We start from the raw sequence: 22,673 nt of genomic DNA, 5'->3' as shown, positions 1-22,673 counted from the left end.
CCCGAGATGCTGCTTGGCCTGCTGTGTTCATCCAGCTTCACACTTTATTATCTTGGATTCTCCAGCATCTGCAGCTCCCATTATAAACTGGTTCATTTAGCTTACTGTTATTGAATGCCAGAAATGAAACTCTAATAAAGGTCCTTGCAATGTGGGTAATATCATCCTTATCCAACAGGTTGAATGGTGGTGACACCTAAAGAAAAAATCCCCACAAGGGCACTGATGACATCAAAGAATATTGTATTCACTATAAATTTCATTACCAGAGAGGGCCTAACTTTTACATGTCTCTTGCCTCTTCAAAACTGTGTTGCTATGTTTTACAAAGGACATTTCTTGAAAAGATTCAACAAGGCCCAAGGTTTCTCAGACAGTACCTTCAAAATTCATGATCTTCATCATCTAGAAGGACAGGGCCAGCAAGTACATAAGATAACCACCACCTGCAAGTTCCCTTCCAAGCCACACTCCACTATGATTTGGGAATATATTACCAGTCTTTTGCTCAGTAGGTCAAAATCCTACTCCCACCCTAACAGCACGGTGAATGGACCAAATGGACTGCAGCGGTTTCAGAAGACAGCGCACGACCAGCTTCTCAAGGGAGCTTAGGTATTGGAATAAATACTGGCCCAGCAGTGAAGTACACATCCTCTGAATTAATCAAACTTTTTCTGAAATTATCCAAGGTACCCTTGCAAGCAAAACATTAGCTGATTTATCATAAAAAGGTAAACTATTTCAACTAATATCCTTTTCAGTAGGAAGTATTTGAATGCAACTGAGATTCAGAAATTTTAGTGTGGATGCAAGAAAATCCCTGAAAAGAAAAGCAACCAAAATGCTGTCGAGCAAAATGAACTTTGCAAAAATTATAAACAAAAACAGAAATTACTGGAAAAACTAAAATCTGGCAGCATCTATGGAGAGCTAGTATGCTTTCTCTCCACAGATATAGCCAGGCCTGGGGAGTTTATCCAGCAATCCATTTTTGTTTGATTTTCAGCATCTGCAACTTTTATTTTGCAAATTTATAGCCAGACTCCTGTCAAACATTGTTAAGTATAATTTTGGGAAACTTCAGTTTATAGTTCCAAGCTATTTCCTTGGAATAATGTATTGAGATCAAAGATTATCAAAATACCGATCCACTTTTTCTGTAAATAATAGGAAATATCTACACAAGGCACTAAATCCAGAATAGAAATTAATATATTCTGTATCAAACTAGGCAGTGGCTCAGAATACCATTATGGTACTGATTAATAAAAATGCCGATTAAATAACTAGTTTCGGTGATCTCAAGTTATGGTGGTGTCAGTGTAGCCCTGAGTTTACCTTACTTTTAAACTTCTAAATGTTTGTCTTCACAGGATATTAACTTTTACTTCAAGGCACATTTCACCAAAAAAGTGATGCTCAAGTCAAACATAAGAAATATCTATCCCTTTGTAACCCAAAAACAAAGACTATAAGAAGTTGTCAGAGGCCTGGATTCTCAATGTTCATGTCTGGTGTCCGACTACTACTTTTTAATACAGCGCCCGTGTCATCAGGCCAGATAAAGTTTAAATCATGACCATAAGATAGGAAAACTTCATTTGTGCAGAGTTGGTGATGCCACATTCAGAAACAGGATATGCTACATTTAGCCTTTAGGCCCTAAGGCAAAAATGGGAAAGCAAAACAACCCTAGCTGTCTATTATCTTTGCACTGAGAGTGATTAGAGTTAATCAGCCACTTCAGATCAGGATAGGCACATCAGAAGGTCACCATCTCTAAATTAAGCAAATCTTTGATTGGATTGGTAGACACCATGCAGTGAATTGAGTGGTTTACTGAAGGCTGTTCAGTTCAAACTCCACTCCACAAATTGCACAGCATATTTCAAAGGTCAGAACACCAAAGTTGCATCATATTTAAGTACCAATGTGAATATTAAGATGGATATGAATTCGCACAAAAGTATATTATCACAAAATATGTTTAAATCAGTTTCTGAATGCATTAATCGATGAGCATATCCTGATTTGGATTTCAGAGAAGGGATCCTATTCATTGCGACACACAAGTGATTGGAGTGCAGGTACGGAGACACGGAAACTCAACAGGGATGATGTTGAAACTCTGCTTTAACTGTATACAATTATACAAGAGATTTAGGGGAGGCAATGGCCTAGTGGTAGGAAAACTGGATTGTTAATCCAGAGATCCAAATAATGTCCTGGGGACCTGGATTCAAAGCATGCCGTGGCAGATGGTAGAATTTGAATTCAATAAATATCTGGGATTAAGAGTCCATGCATCCATTTTTGATTACTGGAAAAACCCATCTGGCTCACTAATGACCTTTAGGGAAGGAAACTACCATCCCTATCTGGTCTGGCCTTCACGTGACTCCAGACCCACAGCAATGTGGCTGACTCTTGACTGCTTTCTGGGCAATTAGGGACGGGCAGTAAATGCTGCCTAGCCAGTGATGCCCTCATCCCATGATTGAATAAAGAAAAAAAATTATGAACAAACATTCCTGGAGTAATCCTGACCATAACTGTAAAAACGGACCATTTTTTCAACTTGACTGGTAAAAACTTTCTATTCCATTCCATGGTGTACAATACCAAAAACTCATTAGAAATACTCATTTATGCAGCGCACTGTATTTAAAAGCAGCCTAAAGTAACATTGTCCAAAATACTCCCTAATGTTACTGTTGACTTTGTTGAATAATCTAATGCTCCTCTTTATCAAGCTCCTACCTTGAATGGGCACAGTAAATGGGCTCTACTCAATGCTTGGCACTGACACTTTCAGGAATATTGTAATATTGTTGAATGTTGTCTGTTTTGAACGTCACTTTTTTGAGAGTAAAAACAATACCCTATCTGGAACACGTCCACTTGTGACAGGATTTTTTTAAAATATAAAAGTTTTGTGGGGGCATGAGAAGACTCAACTCTTGTCTTTTATTACTGTGTTAAGTGGTCTCATAATATTGAAAATGAACTTATAAATAAATCATTAACCCAATCACCACTGTTCATTAAGGGGCAAAGTGTTAGAAATTAAAATTGTGGCATAGTAAATCATTAGAAATTTAAAGCATTTCAGAGAATTAACATCAATCTATAATTCCTACTTCACCAGGAGACAGCAAACCAGGAGACAGCAAAAAACTAGCACTCGCATGGAACCTTTCCACCATCTTTCTAACCCCAGGTTATTAGATTTAGGGCAGGAAGTATGTTGCCAAAGGCACAAGTCATGCACCAGAAAACACAGTATAAATTAAAGCAGGGATAAATCCTATAAAATGCATTGACTAACTAGAAATAAAAGAATGTCCTTAATCCATATGAACATTCAATTCTGTGTTGGAGATCCAGTACAATAATACAAACTCAGTGCAGAGCTAAAGGAGATCAAATTTCCCCAGTCATACATATCCATACATGGAAAAATTAACACAGCTGCAATTTCATGATACTTCCAGTTATGGTGTTTGTCCAGCTATGAATCAAAGCTAAGGAAGCAATTCCTCACTTGGGCCTAGATGGCATTTGTACAAATTCATTGGCTTTAGGTTGGGCGTGCTGTATTGCACACCAGAAGCAGCATTGCTGCCAATCTCTAATTTGATGAAAACATTATATTTGGCGGTTGCCTTCTACAGTCTCCTAGGAATGCAACTTTCCCTCCAAAGTCTTTTCTTCCAACACTGAGTTTAACAGTTTAAATACAAACTACAACTTTTATTAATAGAAATCATTTACTACCTCATATCTGCAAAGTGATCTTTGTTTTTCGTTTTCTCTCTTTGCCAGTGCAAAAAGCAAACTTCCAAACAACACAAACCCAAATTTGGAAGAGAATTTAATCTTCATTCTAATAGCAATTGTACACAAAAAAATAAATCATGGACTCTAAAAGAATGTACAAATAAATTGGCAAAGTACAAATTTGTAATCGATCAGTTAGGTACTTGATCGATGAAGTCACTATTCAATTGATCAGATTGCTTTGCTGTTTTCCCTGCACTGTCCTCTCCACCCCAGATCAAACCCAGAGAGGTCAAGTTCTGGCTACCCACAATATAAAGGCATTTAGGCCACATTGTTACACCTTTTCTACTGACCCCTTAAGAACCCAGACACCTTTCCCTTTGAAGTCACTTATCCCGAAGAGGAACAGACTCTATGTTGGAGGTTGGTTCACGAGTAGAGATAGCACTTCTGCCCTTCCCATTCTGGCAGCAGTGCAAAACCTGGTGACTAGACAATTGCCAGTGATTATTAGTGCTGGTTTTTATTTTGGAGCATGGGGGTTGGGGGGCAGGGGGTAGAGAAAGTGAAAGAGGGGAAGAGACAGGAGAGGAGGACAAAGAGAAAGAATGTTGAAATTATGTTGGTGACATATTTAAAAAAGCTGGGATGACAAATCTTACGTGAACAGGAATTAAGTAGTGATTAAAAATAGGCAAAATGGTAAAGAACATAGTAAAGAACAATAGTATATTGCACAAGTAAAAGGTGCACTGAGTTTCCTCCTCAATTAACGTTTACATTTTCATTTCAATTTCTCCGGTTTAAACCTCCCATTCTCAGCAGCATTTCCCCGATAGAAAGGAAAGCAGGTATATAGCCTACTTGCAAATTCCTGCTTTGCTTTATAATCGCCCACCTGAACATGGTGAAAATATTGTGGGGTCATTCGGTGATTTCTCCCAGTTCACTATGTCAATCCTGCAACCCCCCCACCCCCCAAAAAATTTGGAACAACACCTGGTACCAATCCAGCTGAGATCAAGAATTTGCCAAATTTGAATCAATAATATAAAACCCTGCCACAGCCTGTTAACACACTGGCCATGCCACATCACCTGGCACTGATTCCATCTTCAAGTCAAACAGGTGCAGTTACAAGTCTGAGTGAAAGGACATGTACTAACATACAGTTAGCAGGACCATGTACATTCTTTCAGTCAGTGTCAACTTGGGTTTAAAATCTCCCTTAAGCAAACTTTGTGGCACCCCACAGCATGGTTTAAAATGTCTCTTGTGATAGTTTCAAAAATGCTGAAATGAATTTATCATAAAACAAATGGAAGACCATGATAAAGGAATGAATACAGGAATGAGCTTTAAACGATTCAGCTATCAATGAGGGTTTTTTTTTAAAAAAACCCTTAAATTTTATACATGAACTTCTAGATCTTCCCCTCCCCAAAGATCACTGAAAACATTTCAGGGCAGCATGACCCAAGGTGAAAGTCCATGAGCTGAGCTGTAATCATTTCTACTAATTCAGGCTACCAGAATGAAAACAATCTTCTATTTTAATGCATGTTTGTTCCAGACTAAAGCTTTTCTCTTCCTAGCAAATATGTTAGACTCCAAACAAGCACTTAAAATTCCATGACGTAGGAGCAAAAATGGCAGAAAAGAATCTTGAGTTCCACGGAGTCTTAATGTAACACGGTTCTTCAAGACCAATGAGTAAAATTCAAAATGACGTTTCACTGGGGTCTAAGGAGATCACTTCTCTTGAATTTGTAACTATGAAGCAAGGTGATCAAATGCTGGCACTCGAGAGGACTGGGAATGAGTTTTTCATCACACACACGTCTTATCCAGTGATCAACCGCAGCTGGTTTGTGCCACAACCCAAGTAGTTTTGTTCCATGACTAGTTTCAGTTTGAAGCTGTCTGTTGTAAAGTCACCGTCAACTATCCATACTGCTGCAAGCTTCTGAGAAGAGGAGGAACACAATATTAACAGGATAAAATCATTTACAGCCTACCCACTACTTTGAGTAACTGTATGGAACAATATTTTTTGATCTGTTCAAATAAACTGTTTCAAACTCCAGATGTCCCAGAGTCCCCCAAAAGTCTGTCCAAAAGATAACAGAACTAAATTTAGATTTTCTTTAAAATGTTGCAATTATATTTAAAACCCAGGAGTCAGTTTCAAATCTTAACAATCAGTGCAAACTAGCACACAAAAATGCACCAGGGCCCAAATGGTCTCCACCAATCTTCTCCTTTATCCATCTTCTAGCCGCTTCCCCCCCCTCCCTATTTATTTCAGAAACCCCTTCCCCTCCTCCATTTCTGAAGGGTCTTGACCCCAAAACGTCAGATTTCCTGCTCCTCTGATGCTGCTTGGCCTGCTGTGTTCATCCAGCTCTACACAGTGGTATCTATAACACACAGGACCCTGTTTCATCCAGTCAAAAGGAATTCAATACAAACACTGCATTATTTTCACCAGGAAAAACTGACTGCCAACCTCCACTGCACTCCTGTGGCAATATCCTGCTAGACAGATCAGTCTACCTATCTGGTCTGAGAACCAAGACAAAGAGTCAACTATTCCCACTGCACCCTTTGACAATAATGATCCAAATTAGAACCATCTTCTCATGTTGTGCAAATCTGTGTCCCTTATCTCCACCCCAGCAAAGTTGGTTTCCTGTACCCTAGTCTGAGTGCAATACAAAAGTTTCAACTTCTTGAATACTTTGAGTGATGTTTAAGTTCTGTACTATCAAGTAATTATTTATACTGAAGACACAAATTTAAGGAATAAGGTATAAACATTTTGGTTATATAGTCTGCTAACTTCACAAGAAGTTGTGAAGTGCAAAGAAATTGAAATCAAATCAAAAACTTGCTTTTCTATAGCAACTTTAATGTAGAAAGAATGCATCAAAATCAGGAAAAACAATTTCCGCAGATAGTAATTTTTGCCTTCAAGTAAATTCCTAACATGAACACTGAACTCTGCAGTTTTGACTTTGTTCATGCAGTCTGAACTGCAGTAATTTATCCTAGAACAAACATCCTACCAGTGAACTGTTCACCTTGAACTATTTCACCTGTAAACAATACTCAGCTATCGAACATCATGGGCCAAAGGGCCTGTGCTGTTCTATCATACTACACCCAGGTCACAGCAGTAAGAAACAAGAGTAGAAGTAAGCCACATGGCCCACTGAGCCTATGCTATCATTCAGTAAGATGACAACAGAACTTTTCAGCAAGTATCCCATCACACTGTCTCCCACAAGACGGCCTCAGGAATAAAATCTACTGAACCTTAACGGTACCTATTCTAAGGTGAGCACATCCATTCTTGGGTAAGAAAAATCAAAATTTCATTTTAGACATGATCTCAATCTAGGCGATTGCAGCAAGATTGTATGTTCTTGAACTCCCTTGCAATTAAAAAGTCAAAATACGGTTTTCCTTTTTAAAATTGCTTGTAGCTTCATAACAACTTCCAGTAATTTGTGTACAAAGATTCCCAAATCCCCAACTCTTGTACCTTACTAAAAATGATTTTTTCATCCTCCCTACCAAATTAGATAATTCTATTCTTCCCTATATTACATTCATCTGTCAACATTTGCCTCCAATTGTTGCCAGTTATTCATGATACATTTCAATGAGGGAATCAAACTTAACACTGACAAATTTGGTGATGGCAAAACTAAGTGGGATTGAGTGGTGAAGGGGATGTAAAAGGGTTTTCTGGACAATTTAAACAATTTGAATGGGAAAGTACACGACAGATGCTGTATAATATGGTTGTGTGTGAACTTGTGCATTTTGGGAGCGAGAAATAGAATGGCAGAATATTACTTAAAACGTGACAAATTGGGAACCATTGATGTACAAAGGGACCTTAATGTTTTTGTACGCTACTCACTGAAAGCAAGCATGCAAGCGCAACAAAGAGTTTTTATGTGGGATGGTGTGGGAATGTACGCTGCCTTCATTGCAAGAGGGGGTGTGTGTACAGAAGCAAGATATCACTGCAACTGTATACTGAGCACGCAAACCTGAAATATTCCTTTTGGTTTTGCTCTCCTTACACACAATATGGTTACAGAGCAAGTGAAGTGAAGGTTCACCAGGCTGATTCGTGAGATGGTAGATTTCCCATACAAGGAGGCATTTGGTCGACTGGGCCTGTCATTTACTGCAGTTCAGATGCATGAGTGTGCATCACATTGAAACATGTAAATTTACGGACAAACTGGACAAGTCAGATGCAGGAAAGACTGTCCCTTGGTCACGGTCTCAGGAAATACAATTGTTTATTTTGTATTGAGATGAGAAATTTCTTCAGAGGGTGGGACACATGGAATTCTCTATCACTGAAGGCAGAGACGGCCAAGTCGCTGAATATATTTAGCCAAGAAATAAATAATTTATAAAGGCTAAAGTCTCAAAAGATATGGGGAGGGAGCAAAGTACTGAGATAGAGGATCAGCCATGACTGTGTTGAATGGCAGTGGGCTTGATGGGCCAAGTCATCAGTACACAGCAGATTATGTTGTGAACAGTGAATATAACAGACAAGCAGTAAATGGAGGACTGGAGGGTGGCTAATGTTGTGCCTTTGTTTAGTAAAGGCTGCAAGGAAAAGCCTAGGAAGTACAGACCCATGTGACTGACATTGGTGGTGGGTAAGTGTTAGAAGTAATTCTGAAAGGATTTAGATGCACTTGGAGGTATGGATTGATCAGGGATAGTCAGCGCAGTTGTGTGAGGGAAATCATGTCTCTCAAACTTGAGAATTTTTTGAGGAAATAATCAAAAAGATTGATGAAGGCAGAGTAGTAAGGCTTTGTACATGAACTTCAGTAAAGGTTTTTGACAAGATTCAGCATGGTAGACTAAAGAGTAAAGTTAAGATCACATGGGATTCAGCCTGAGCTTGCCAATCAGCTTTATAGCAGGAGACAGTGATGGAGGGGGGTTTTTGGACTGGAGGCTGTGGCCAGCGGTGTTCCCACAGAGGTTGGTATTGTGTCCACTTTTGCTTGTCATTTATATAAACGATTTGTATGAGAATATAACAGTCATGGTTAGTAAGTTTGGGGATGACAACAAAATTGGTCGTATATTGGACAGTGAACAATGTTACCCAAGACTACAAAGAGATTTTGATCAATTGGGTGAAGGGGCTGAGAAATGGCAAACGGAGTTTAATTTGAATAAATGAGGGGTACTGCATTTTGCTAAGACAAACAAACACAGGACTTATACAATGGGTCCTGGTTAGTGTTGTTGAATAGAGGCACCCCAGGGTTCAGATACATAATTCTTTGAAATTTGAGTCACATGTAGACATTTAGCATGTTTTCCTTCATCGTACAGGCCTTTGAATATAGGAGTTGGGACCTTATATTGAGGCTGTACAAGATGGTGAGCCCGCTTCTGGAGTACTCTGTTCAGTTCTGGCTGCCCTGCTGTAGGAAGGTTATCATTAAACTGGAGAGGGTTCAGAAAAGATTTGCTGGGATTCGAGACTGAGCTATAAGGAGTGGCCGGATAGGCTGGGACCTTTCTCCCCGTCTGGAGTGTAGGAGGTTGATGGGTGACCTCAGAGGTTTATAAAATCATGAGGGGCATATATAACGTGAATAGCAAGGGCTTTTCCCTGGGATGGGCGAGTTCAAAACTAGGGCACATATTTTTAAACTGAGAGGAGAAAATTTTAAAAAAGGACATAGAACATATGAACATAACAGCACCGTACAGGCCCTTCGGTCCTCGATGTTGTGCCGACTCGTCATACCGAACTGAAGCCCATCTAACCTACACTATTCCATGTACGTCCATATGCTTATCCAATGACGACTTAAACGTACCTGAAGTTGGCGAATCTACTACCGTTGCAGGAAAAGCATTCCATTCCCTTACTACTCTCCGAGTGAAGAAACCACCTCTGACATCTGTCCTAGATCTTTTACCCCTCAATTTAAAGGTATGCCCCCTCGTGCTCGCCGTCACCATCCTAGGAAAAAGGCTCTCCCTATCCACCCCTCTGATTATTTTATACGTCTCAATTAAGTCACCTCTCAACCTTCTTCTCTAATGAAAACAGCCTCAAGGTCCCTCAGCCTTTCCTCGTAAGACATTCCCTCCATACCAGGCAACATCCCAGTAAATCTCCTCTGCAGCCTTTCCAAAGCTTCCACATCCTTCTTATAACACGGTGACCACAACTGTACGCAATACTCCAAGTGCGGCTGCACCAGAGTTTTGTACAGCTGCAGCATAACCTCATGGTTCCGGAACTCGATCCCTCTATTAATAAAAGCTAAAACACTATGCCTTAACAGCCCTGTCAACCTGGGTGGCAACTTTCATGGATCTGTGTACATGGACACAGAGATCTCTCTGCTCATCTACACTACTAAGAATCTTACCATTAGCCCTGTACTTTGCCTTCCGGTTACTCCTACCAAAGTGCATCACCTCACACTTGTCTGCATTAAACTCCATTTGCCACCTCTCAGCCCAGTTCTGCAGCTTATCTAGGTCTCTCTGCAACCTACAGCATCCTTTGTCACTATCCACAACTCCACCGACCTTAGTGTCGTCTGCAAATTTACTAACCCATCCTTCTCCGCCCTCATCCAGGTCATTTATAAAAATGACAAACAGCAGTGGACCCAACACCGACCCTTGCGGTACACCACTAGTAACTGGTCTCCAGGATGAACATTTCCCATCAACTACCACCCTTTGTCTTCTTTCAGCAAGCCAATTTCCGATCCAAACTGCTATATCTCTCAATTCCATTCCTCCGCATTTTGTATAATAGCCTTCTGCGGGGAACCTTATCAAACGCCTTGCTGAAATGTGGGGGGCAAGTTTGTTTTTTTTAAAATTACACAGCAGTTTGTGTGGAATATGCCAGAGGAAGTGGTGGATTCAGGTAAAGTTACAACATTTAAAAGACATTTGGATACATGTGTGAACCAGAAAGATTTGCATTGACATGGAGCAAATGGTGGAAAGTGGTACAAGTTTAGTCTGGGAACATGGTCATTGTGGACTAGTTGGACAGAAGGGTCTATTTCCATGTTGTAGAACTCGGATTTTACACAGCCCATTCCCGTTTCTATGCTGAAATAGTCCTTAACTTTTGCAGTCTCTTTGCAACAGACACTTTGCTTATTTTCTAGCAAGCTTTGTAACAGATAGTTAACTTCAACAATTAATGAAATTCATTACCTTCAGACTCCTGGTTGTCTAAAAAAGGTGCTGGTCCCCATATCCTAACTGTACCATCATCTGAAGCACTAGCCATCATGGACGGGACTTGTGGGTTCCAGCTTACACAGTTTACAGTACGAGTGTGTCCTGTCAGTTCTGCTATTGGCAATTCACTCCGCTTGTGCCAAATATAAACCTTGTGATCTACAAGAGATTTTTTTGTTAACATACAATTAAAGCAATCTATTTCAGTTCCTTACATGCAGATCCAAGTTAACTCAAGTTAAATGTAAAAGACAGTTGTTTTCTCATTAACACCCCACTGCAGTTTCCAGGCTGAGCAGTCAGTAATCTCCTCAGCCACTTCCCTCTCAATGATCTTTAAAAGAGGCAAATATGTAATAGTATTATATACAACCTACCAAAAGTGCAAGTTAGGGCAATGTTTCAGTGATTTTTCCACGTTGAAAGATTTTGTCTTCCCCTTATCAACTCATGAAAAATGTGCCTAGTACCAGCAAATGCAGGGAATTCGGAGATAGCATGCAATAGGATTGACCCTACGTGTCACGATAGAACAATTATCTCACTTATGTAGCTGCCTTCAGGCAATTATCACCATTCACTTTTGTCAAGTTCCAAATCTTAGACCTCCTTTCTAGCCAATAACAACCAGTACCAACAGAATGGGAGCTGAATGCACTCCATCAACCTTTATCACAATTAAAGTGCAAATGACAATATTAAAAAAAAATCACAAGCTAAAGTTTGTATTTTAGCAAGAGATTGGTTTCCAAACTGCTAACCTCTACTAGTTGAAATATTCTGCACCTGGAGAGGCACTGATTAATCAAGATCAGTCAGCATGGTTTTAAATGGAACATCACACCTGAATAACTTGGATGAGTTTTTCTAACAGGTATGTAGTGCAGCAATGCATTCAAAGACTACTTGTATTTCAGCAAAGCTTTTGAGAAGGTCCTTCATAGGAGACTGATAGCAAAGGTAAGTGCCCATGGAATCCAAGGACATTTGGCAAATTGGATCCAGAATTGGCTCAGCAGCAAGAACCAAAAGGGTGCCAATCGAGGAATATGTGTGTGACTGTGTCCAAGGAGTCATATTGGAGCTCTTACTGTTTGTGGTGCATATAAGTGACTTAAATTGAGTACAGGAGGGATGATCAGTAAGTTTGCAGATGATACAAAAATTGGTGAGGTGGTAAATAGTGAGGATAGCTTTTGACTTACAGGAGGATACAGGCAGGTTGGTCAAATGGGGTGATCATTGATAATGTAATTCAATGCAGGTAAGTGTGACGTGATGCACTTGGGCAAGACAAACAAGGCAAGTGAATATAGGATGAGCTGTAGGACCCTGGGAACTGCCAAGGATCAGAGAAACCTGGGTGCGCACGTCCATAGATCCTTGAAGGCAGCAGAGCAGGTAGATAAAATAGTTGAGGGGCAAGTGAGATATATGTGTATATTAACCAAGGAATAGAGTTTAAGGCCAGGAAGGTTATGCTGGAACTGTGAAGAATTGGTTAGTTTATGGCTAGAGCGTTGAGTGCAGGTCTAGAATTCAGGGCGTAGGAGGGATGTGGTTGCACTGGAAGGGTGCAGAGAAGATCTACCAGGATGTTTGAAACAAAAACAGAAAATGCTGGAGAAACTCTGGTGCGACAGCATCCGTGGACAGAAAGCAGAATTAATGTTTCAGGTCTGGTGACCCTTCTTCAGAACTAGATGTTTCCAGGGCTGAAGAGTTTGCGTTATGAAGGGAGATTGGATAGGCTGGGACTGGTTTCCTTGCAGCAGGGGAGACAGAGGAGGGGGGCTATGATTGAGAAATGTAACATTATGAGGGGCATGGATAGCGTAGACTGAAAGGAGCTTTACCCCTTGGTGAAGAGATCAACAACCAGGGCGTAGATTTAAGATCGGGGCAGGAGGTTCAGAGGTTTTGAGAGGAAACTTTTTCTTCACCACCCAGATGGGAATCCGGAAAGCACTGCCAGTAACAGCAAGTAGTAGAAACCCTCATAGCTTTCAAGTAATACCTAGATGTTAGTTTGTGATGCTATGGCTACAACAGTATGGACCTAGTGCTGGGAAACTGGATTTAAATAGTTAGATGGTGGTTTTTTTAAACCAGCACAAACTTGATGGGCCTTTTTCTCTGCTGTAAATTTCTATGATTATGATCCTAGAGTTAATGGTGTGAAGAATCTTTTCATGCAGTCTGTAGCAATGACATGGAACTAACTGCCTACAAGGGTAGAAGAATCAGAAATGGTTAATGATTACATAAAGAAATTAGATGGGAACTTGAGGAAAGTACACTCGCAAGGCTAAGGGGTTAGAGTAGACGAACAGAACTGACTGGATTGCTCTTCTGACAGCTGACAGAGACTTGATAGGCACAGAGTGCACTCCTCCTCAGCTTTGATTTCAATGATTCTAGATGGTCCTCCACATAAGGAGAGCCCCAACGCAGAAACAAATGGAGCAGATGCCACACTTGCACCACATTCCCCCAGGATGTGGTCAGACTTCTGGGGAATAAACTGAAGGCATTTACACACAAATAAAACTTTTAGTTAGTAAAAGTTTATGATAAATAGAAAAAGCAGACCACAATATGGTGGAGTCATTGAAGTGTCTGAAGTGAAGCAGTAAATACTGTTGACACATGCCTCTGCATTTTCTATGTCCCGATTACATAGTGGATTTCCGTCAGTAAGTTCCAAAGTATCCAGACATTTACTGTTTTTGATCATTTTACCCTCACACTTGTATCAAGGCCTACCAGAGGCAGGCAAACAGAATTGTGGAGAATTCTTGCTATCCATACACCAAATTGGCTTCATCAACACTAATATTAGAGTCTATGATGCTGTATACACCGATTTCTTACCTTCACTTCCACTGGCTATAAAGTCTTCATTGTTCCCTCCAAAACATGAATGAATGGTGTAAAATCCTTGGGTGACACCTTGATACTTTCTCACTAAAACACGGTCCTGCAGGTCCCATAGGTGAACTCCCTAACAACACAGAGAGACAGTCATACAGAACTTGGTTTTCTTTCTTTGCATTTTTAAATAAAATAGCCTCTGAAAAAATGCAATTAAAATTCAAATGCTCTAAACAGTAAGGAATGATACCCAGATGGCTGAACATGAAACTGATTAGGAGAACTATCTTGGTTGAGAAAGCATCTGAAACAATTAAAATTTCACATTCTGAGAAGTGCTCAATTCCCTACCCCTTATCTTTACAGATACAGGCAAGTCTGCTCCATTTTTTCAGTACCTTCACTTCTTTTTACTTTTTGAATTTGTAACATTTGCAAGGAACTACACAGAAAACATATCACATTCAGCACTAATAGCTTGAACTACCACTGCGCTTAAATGTTCAATTTAGTGCTTACCAGTGGTTCACAATCTTCCCATCAATGGGTTTAAAATCACTGAACCACACCAACTCTGTGGCTAAGAGGTTTGTATGTAATCTGCTATATACACCCATTTTTCTTCCAAACCATGATAACACTTCAGACTCATTCGCAGGCAGCAATATTCATAATTCAGCTACACCATGACTTTTTAAGACCTTCATAAAGCACTATTTCCTCAAATCAGGCTGTCATTTATTCTCATTTTGTATTTTGCTGCATACCCCAATGGATGGCTTTCCACATTGTGTGGTATTATACAGCTAGGCAAACAATGGATTAGAATCACTCAATTTTGTGTTTTTCACCACATGCAGCTACCACATCTGATTTTACTTCTCTATTCGTCAATCACAATAGACAGACACAGAACTCAAGAATGAAATATTACTAGAGTAACGAACACCGAATGAAAAAAGTGGACTTGTAACATCTATTAAAGCAAGAAGGTGGCTTAAGAAAGTATTTTAAGATTGTGGGACACCAGTGACTGAAAGCATGGTTAGCAGTGAGGCAAAAAGGAGGATAAAACAGGTCAGACTCATAACCTGATTCAATGCTGTAAGATAATAAAGTGCGAAGCTGGATGAACACAGCAGGCCAAGCAGCATCTCAGGAGCACAAAAGCTGATTCCCATTATCTCTCTCAATGCTATAAGATTCCAAGTTAGCATTGTCAAATGGCACACTTCCAATACAGCAACTGGGTGTAACAAAGCTAATGCAACAATTTAGCTCAGCTCAAGATGAGGATAACTCAGTGTGTAATATTGGGTTTATCATAAAGCTCCCCAAGCATCCATAAGCCAGTCACTAGAAAACCACATGACAGCATTGCATCACAAGTAGTATGATAAAGTTCAGACAAAACAACTGAGAAGCAATAAGTGCTGGAAATATTCAGCAAGTCAGTCATCATATGTGGATAGAAACAACTAACCTTCCATCAGAACAGGCAAAGGCAGTTCCCTGAATTGCAAACAGATTCCATAGAAGTCTGTTCGCAAGTCGATTTGTATGCAAATCAGAACATAATGCAGCACAATATCATATAGCCATTCCTAAGTTACAGGAAATATTTGTATGTCAGATCTTTAAAATTACACACTTGTTCAGGGCTACATTCAGAAGTACAAGCATCTGGATTCAGGAATCCCCTGTACAAATTATTTCTTGGTTTTGAACACTTGGTGTTCTTGCTCAGTTAAGGACCCTGTGAATGTTGACCAGGATTGCAGTACATTTGATTGTCAAACTTTACAAACTTCAAAGTAAACTAAAGCCCTAGACTAGGAGCTAGAACAATAAACAGAGACAATGGCAACCATTTCAGAATAACTAGACTAAGTAAATTCCCACTATAAAAGAAAAATTCTAAAGATATGACCCACCATCTCAGTTAGTTAGGGAAAACATCAAACTTAGGGCAAACGATGTAAAGATAGGTGTCAGGTCAGATGTCTAATCACAATATATGCAACAGCAGAGATGATCAAGATGTTAATCAGGAAGGAAGAAATTAAAATAAGGGGAAGCAAAGATTGTAAAAACAGACAGCAAGAGTTTCGACGTACTTAAAAAGGAAAAAAGTGAGTGTTGGTCCTCTTAACAAGGAAGGATACAAAAGACATCAATAAATGCTGTAAATCAAATCAAGAGGAGGAAGGGAGAGGGGAACTTAGCAAAGTTACAAGCATGAGGGAAATGGTACTCAGAAAACTGATGGATTTTCCCTAAGGTTTTAAAAGAAGTTGCTAATGATGCACTAATTTAGTTTAATTTTTGTTCATTTTACAAAATTTAACATTAATTTTCCAAAATTTCCTAGTGATAGGAAAGGTTCCATACATCTGAGAAGCAGCAAGTATAGTGTTCTATTCAAGGGTAGGCAGAAAACAGGAAACTACAGGTTGGTTAGTTTGACGCTATGTGGGAAAGATGTTGGAATCAATCAGGAAAGAGATTACAGCTGTACACTTCAAAACAGACAGGTAATCAGGGAGCATTAGCATGTTCAAGAGAAACAATTTTTAACTATTTTGTTGTAGTCCTTTGAAGTAACAAGTACAGAGGATAAATGGGAGCAGAAAGCATTTGATGAAGAACACCAATAGTCCCTCTAAGCTGCATGGCTGTGCTGACATTCTGCACACAACAACTGGTATAACTATACAGATCACAGCATTGATTTTCAGTTCCTGAAGTCACTGCTGCATACAGACCTTGGTGGTTCGCACAAAAGAAAATTAGAAGGACTGTCACCTACCACATCAGAGATATTTTGTGCATTAAAAGCTCATGGTGTAAGGGCAACCTACTAGCACAGATGGAAGATTGGCTGGCTGATCAAACTAAAAAGTACCCACAAATAAGTTGTGTTCAACTGGTAGGACGAGTGAAATCCCACAGGGGTCTTACTGGGATTCCAACTTCTTTTCTGACAATTAGTATCAACGACTTAGATGAGGGAATAAACATATCATGACTAAACTTGGAACAGACCGAACTCGGAAAGTGATGGAGGCAGGGTCCTTGAATAATTTTAAGACATAAGTGGATGGATTCTTGCTAAGAAAGAGAATCAGTGGAAAGTGGAAATGTGCAATTCAGAACAACAGACCAGCAACAATCTTATCAAGTGGAGGAACAGTCTTGAGGGATTAAATGGTCTACTTCTACCATTTTGTAGATGTGTAAATTTTAAGTGCAAAATCAATTTGATTGTCTTGAGCCTTGTATTATTTTACATGGGAAACGTGACTTTCTAAAATGCAATCATAAAAGTACCAAAAAATAATTCAATAAGTTATTAAAACAACTCATCTCATTCATCCAGCTCTACACCTTGTTACCATCGCAAATAGCATTGTTTCAATCCTAACTGGGAAATCCCATAATCCAGCCATTTCTTAAATTGTTACTCCAGTGTAGACAAAAGTCAAACATCTGTAGAATTCCCAAATTGTTGGAAATGTAACGTCCATTGAGCTGCAAGATGCAGCTGGCTATACAGAAATTATGCATCATCTTCAATTGCAGACTTCAGTTTCACTCAAATAGATTTCGTTGCTCATGGACTTGGAGATATTCAACATTTGGGAGGTTGAAGTGTTTAGTAAGTCACTGAGGATCTCTCTTCTTCACTTTTTTAATTATTGATGCATACTGGTCATGTTCTTGTTTATAAGTGAACACCACTGCCAAGTGTCTTTTTTAAGAAAAACACTGATCTTACAGATGCAGTAATTAATTCACCTGCAATGCTCACAGGTTATGAAGAGTTAAAGTGATGCAGTAATCAGATTGTTGCAACATGACCTTGCCACTCTCAGCTTAAGACAACATCCATCATATTGTCACCATAAGAAACATGGAGTTTCTGAACTCCAAAGAAAATAGCATCATGAATTTTTATTTCACCAACTGGAGGCATCTTTCCATGCCTGAAACAAGAAGTCAAGGTGACACAGATTGAGGGCAAAAATTGAGATCTGTTTTAATTGTATAAAGTCAGTCAGCAATGATTTGAGGGGATCTGGTTTGTCAGTCCCAGGAAGTGGATTCACCATTGTTCCAATCTTCTTCATTGGTGGTTTAAACATTGAGAGCAGAGTGTACGGGTCAAAGAGGCAGAGATTCAGTGTCATTATCCAAGGTCAAAAAGCTCCATTTTGTCCTAAGATGACCAGCAGTGGGTTTTCCCCTTCCTCTTATCTCACATTCCCATTTCTGCAATTAAACTTCAAAATGGACCTAGAACAACCAAGGCAAGTCTACTTTCAGCTAGGTAAAGTCATTCAAAAGTTGCACCACTCAAGTCAGAGTGCTTCAGCTTAAACAGCCAGGTTATTAGCATTAACCAAAATTCAGATGGCTGGTGAAATCTATAGCTTTATTCCACCATACTGGGTGTAACTACTAAAGATAATTAAAGGGAGTTGGATCAGGGACCCTAAGTCACCATCACCACTTAGTGTCAAAAGCAGTACAAGCTTAAATCAGTTTCTGGTTGTTTTGTGTAGACTTTCTACTCACTCTGGAGCGAATCGACTTCTCCTGCCCTCTCTCTCCATCTTCTACTATCTTCAGTTACATTTTCACCATGCAGAGGGAAACATATGAGTCTTGTTAAAAAGTCAATTCCAAATAGCTGTCTGCTTCTTCAGGTATCCCAGAGAGATCAATGTGCTTGCAGGTAGATATAACGGAGAGGTCTTGCAGTAGAAGTTGGAGGGAAAGCACATAAAAAAGACAAAAAAAACACAAAGCTGCCATCAAGTGATAAATGCACCCCCTCCCGATTAACGTGATCAGTTCCATCAGAAGCAAAAAAGACAGCTGGCTTTAGTGCAGTGAATGTAGTGATAATATTGTGGGAAAGCATCAAGAACTAACAAGTGCTTCCTGTACAAATTGAGACATTAATTACCAGCATTCAACTGGCTATTTTAATTAAATGACCATCATTACATTGGTCAAGGCCTAGAAGTAACAGCTGATAAATCCCATCTATTCAAATCAAAAGCTGTACAGTACATATTGATAGTACTGAGAATTTTCACATTTTTGTACCTGGCAAGCATATTTTTGCCACATATAGATATGCCATCACTCTCAAAGTCAGCTTTTACTTTCCTCCACAAAGTTCTTAAGATGGTGAGCTGCCTTGACAATCAAATAGCTTGCTAGGCATTTTTGGAGAACTGCTAAGAGTAAACTACATTACTCCAGAATCACATTCAGCCCAGACCATTAAGGTTTCTTTCTACGAAGGACATGTGTGAACCAAGTAGCTTTCTAAGACAAACCCATTGTATACCTGCAGACCGTCAATGACATTGGCTTTCCTTTAAAATTCCCGGTTGAATGAACGGAATTAAAATTTTTAAATTGCTGTCAGATTAGAACTCATGTCTGAAGATCATTAGTCCAGACTCCTGGATAAATAATCCTGTCACAAACACTATGTTGTAGTTTTTGAAATACTCCTTCCAATCTCATCAGAAGAATGCCCATTTAGACAAGGAAATAGGGGAAATAGATACCCAGGAAATTATTGCACAGCACCTCAAAGCAGCAAGTAAAACTCAGTGAAAATTAGGACACCAGCAAGTTTCAATAACTTCAAGCTTGCAGAAGATGGCATTAGGGTGGCTTGATAGGAAAATACTGGATTTCATGTTTAGTTGTAACAATGTCACATGATCTCAATAGATAAGCTCAGGCCAGGATAGAAACAGTTTTATTTACAGAGAAGAAAATAGATTGCCCTGGTGATGGTACAGACATGTAGTAGGTATCTCAGATGGGTTTAACACCATGATTGTTAACAGTCTGTTTCAAGTTCACCTTTCTGCCAGAAAGAGGGATGAAGTTGATGGCGACGGAAAAGAGTTTATGAAAGGCACTAAAGAAATGGCTTGCCAATATTTAAATGAGGAAACTTCCAACAAACAGTGCATGAATTCAGACTAACCTGAGAGTTTATTGACATTGAAGAAATGTAGCAGAGTTGGATACTGTCAGCATACACATGGTACCTCACATTTGTGGAGGACACCCTGTAGATGGTGGTAAGTGGGAACATGGCCAATGACAGATTCTTTGGGACAGCAAGAGTAAGAACAAATAGCTAATGATATAGAAACAGGAATAAAATTAATTGCAGGGAAATCTGGCTGATTTTGGACATTTAACTGTGTCAAAACTGTTGCTAAGTCAAGGAGAACAAGGAATGATAATTTACCTCGGCCACAGTTGCATAGGATGCCATTCGAGAATCTGGTTGAGAAAAATCATTATTATGGCAGAAAGAGAGAGCTAATCAGTAGGATTAAAATATGGTATGTCGAGAAAGAGAAAGACATCTATCTGGGAGGCTTCAAAATTGAGAGAAGGCAGGAAGATGGAGATGGACAGTTTTTTTGAAAGGATTAGTGACAGATTTGAAAGAGGAACATTTCTCACATCACCTGACAAAGCAGATAGACATTAATCAATTAAAAAAAAATTGTATGACACCCACTTGAAACATTCACATTAATTGAATTCCACTCAAGTATCATGATATCTATTAGGCAAATACAGCAGCTCTGCTGCATAAAGATTAAGGATACATTTAGGACAATTAATCTATTTGTGGTACCATTCGCTGGGGATATATTTTACTAGTATACTGACAGAACTATTCAAATAATGTTGTAGATCTCTAGTTTAACTTTGAAATGTTCATCTTAGCTGGCTACTTACTTAGACAGCTGAGACCTCTGGTAACACTCAACCAAAATGGGGCACATCTAACAATGTAGAACAATCAGCCATCATACTGAATGACAGTCTAGATAAACCGATTAGATCTGGTCTGAAACTTTTAACCTTAACTAAAGTTCCATATAGTTACGCATGAATCTCAGCAATCTCAGAAGGGACTATGAAGTACAATGAACTGAAGCAAGTTACCAGTTTGGCAGCAAAAGGAAATAGTTTCACAATTATAATAAAAATTGTTACTTCCAAAATGAATACCAGGAAGACAAATTATAGAAGGGTATGTTCTTGTCCGCTTGGACAAGCCACAACATTGTTCAAAAACCAATTAAAAAGCAGAATTTTGCCAAGACATCCATGACAATGTCTCCACACACCATAAATGTAGAAAGACGGAGTAAACTACAGTAAGTTCAACCCGAAAGATTACTCTGAACACATTTCAGTGTCAACAGCAAACATGAGGTGGCGTTAATTCACACTTCATGAAATATATATTTATAAATCTATCCTCATAGGCTAGATGATTTATTAGAACATGGAAATTTCTTCACTATAATTTCAAGATTCTTTCAGCAAAGGATATTGATCAAGAATAGGGCAATTAGATTAAGCAGTTTCAAGGAAGAATTAGTAAATTGAACAAAGTCCCTCTGACAAACACATTTTAATCTTTACTTTCCACAAGTTAAGACGTTAAAAAAGTATCAAAGTAGTCAAAGACAAATCTCAAGAAGGCTTTTGACGGTGGGGAGTAGTGTCGCAAGGCAGAATGAATTAAAAAGCACTAAAGCCCTGATTCAAGGGGTGGAGTGTTGAAGCTGGATTAGGATTGAGGAAATCTGAGGGATTTGGAACGGAGAATAATAGTTTAAGATTGAATGTGCTGGGGGAAAAAAAAAGAGTACCAATAACAGTCATGAAAAAAAGACTTGCATTTATATAATGCTTTTCACAACTACTGGAAACTTCAAAACTGCCTTGTAATTAATGAAATACTATAGAATGTTGTCACTGTTGTAGGTAAAGCAGTTAAAAAATACACAGCCAACTCCCAAAAAGAGCAATTTGACAATGGCTAGAACATCTTTATGATATCGATTGATTGGCCAAGATTGTCAACAGTGCAACACTCTCTCAGGTTTCTGCTGTGGTTACTTGGTTCAAATCCTGGTAGCCTTGTGCCTGACAGACATAGCATCACCAACTGAACCACAGCTGAAAATAGTTCAGAGGACCTTGAAGTATTATAGAATTTGCTCAGTCTTTTCAGGTTAGGTTTAGGTTTAGGTTTAAGAGCTTGAAAAGACAGTTAGGAAAAGCTGAGGAAGTCAAGCCTAGTTGTGCAATGAAGAAGTTTCAGTATAAGTAAGGAGAGAGATACTAGCAGGTAATATTTTAAAAGTGGAAGTAAGTCTTAATGTAAAGAGAGGATCTGAGCTATGAAATACAAGTTTAAACAGAACAGTAGGTTTTAGCTCGAGATAATCAAGGATGATGCCAATGGTTTTACAGCTTCTGGCTAGTGTCTTACAGGCATCAAACAGCATAACAATAAAGTTAACATGATTTGGTGGAGGAAAGGTTTGGTGTTACCAGAATGCATGTAAAAAAATAGCCAAATACTTCTGAATGTCAAAAAGGCGATACATAAATATGGAAAAGAAAGGAGCTGAGGGGGGAAACTCAAGAACACTTGTGGTCTCCACTTTTAAGGAACAAGTGGGAAACCCCAGCTGACTTTCTGCCCCACAGTAAGTGACTTCTACACCCAGAAATAAAACCAACCACACAACTGTTCCATCTGAGACCAGATTAACAGGCCAGGGAGCTTATCAAGGACTAATCTGATGCACATGTCTCAACGAACTATATGTTGTATTTACCTATTGAGTTAAAGTGAGTCATAATATACTGTCAAA

General features: G+C 39.2%; 1 protein-coding gene across 5 annotated transcripts in view; it reads right to left on the bottom strand.

Moving 5' to 3' along the window:
• Nucleotides 1-22,673, bottom strand: part of LOC125452355 (WD repeat-containing protein 26) — a 112,645-nt gene that overhangs the window by 5,777 nt on the left and 84,195 nt on the right. Inside the window, exons 12-15 of one of the 5 annotated variants that reach the window (XM_048530626.2) lie at nt 18,520-18,567; nt 13,942-14,071; nt 11,041-11,226; nt 29-5,752 (exon numbers count right to left, since the gene is read on the bottom strand). In XM_048530626.2, coding sequence (XP_048386583.1) covers nt 5,727-5,752; nt 11,041-11,226; nt 13,942-14,071; nt 18,520-18,567 — 390 coding nt within the window. In that variant the 3' untranslated portion in view covers nt 29-5,726. The other 4 variants (XM_048530627.2, XM_048530629.2, XM_048530628.2 and 1 more) reach the window with 4 other exon arrangements.

This window comes from Stegostoma tigrinum, chromosome 4, assembly GCF_030684315.1.
Source record: "Stegostoma tigrinum isolate sSteTig4 chromosome 4, sSteTig4.hap1, whole genome shotgun sequence".
Classification (NCBI taxonomy): Eukaryota; Metazoa; Chordata; class Chondrichthyes; order Orectolobiformes; family Stegostomatidae; genus Stegostoma; species Stegostoma tigrinum.
The sequence above is the reverse complement of the archived record's forward strand: the minus strand, read 5'-3'. Positions and strand labels throughout refer to the sequence as shown.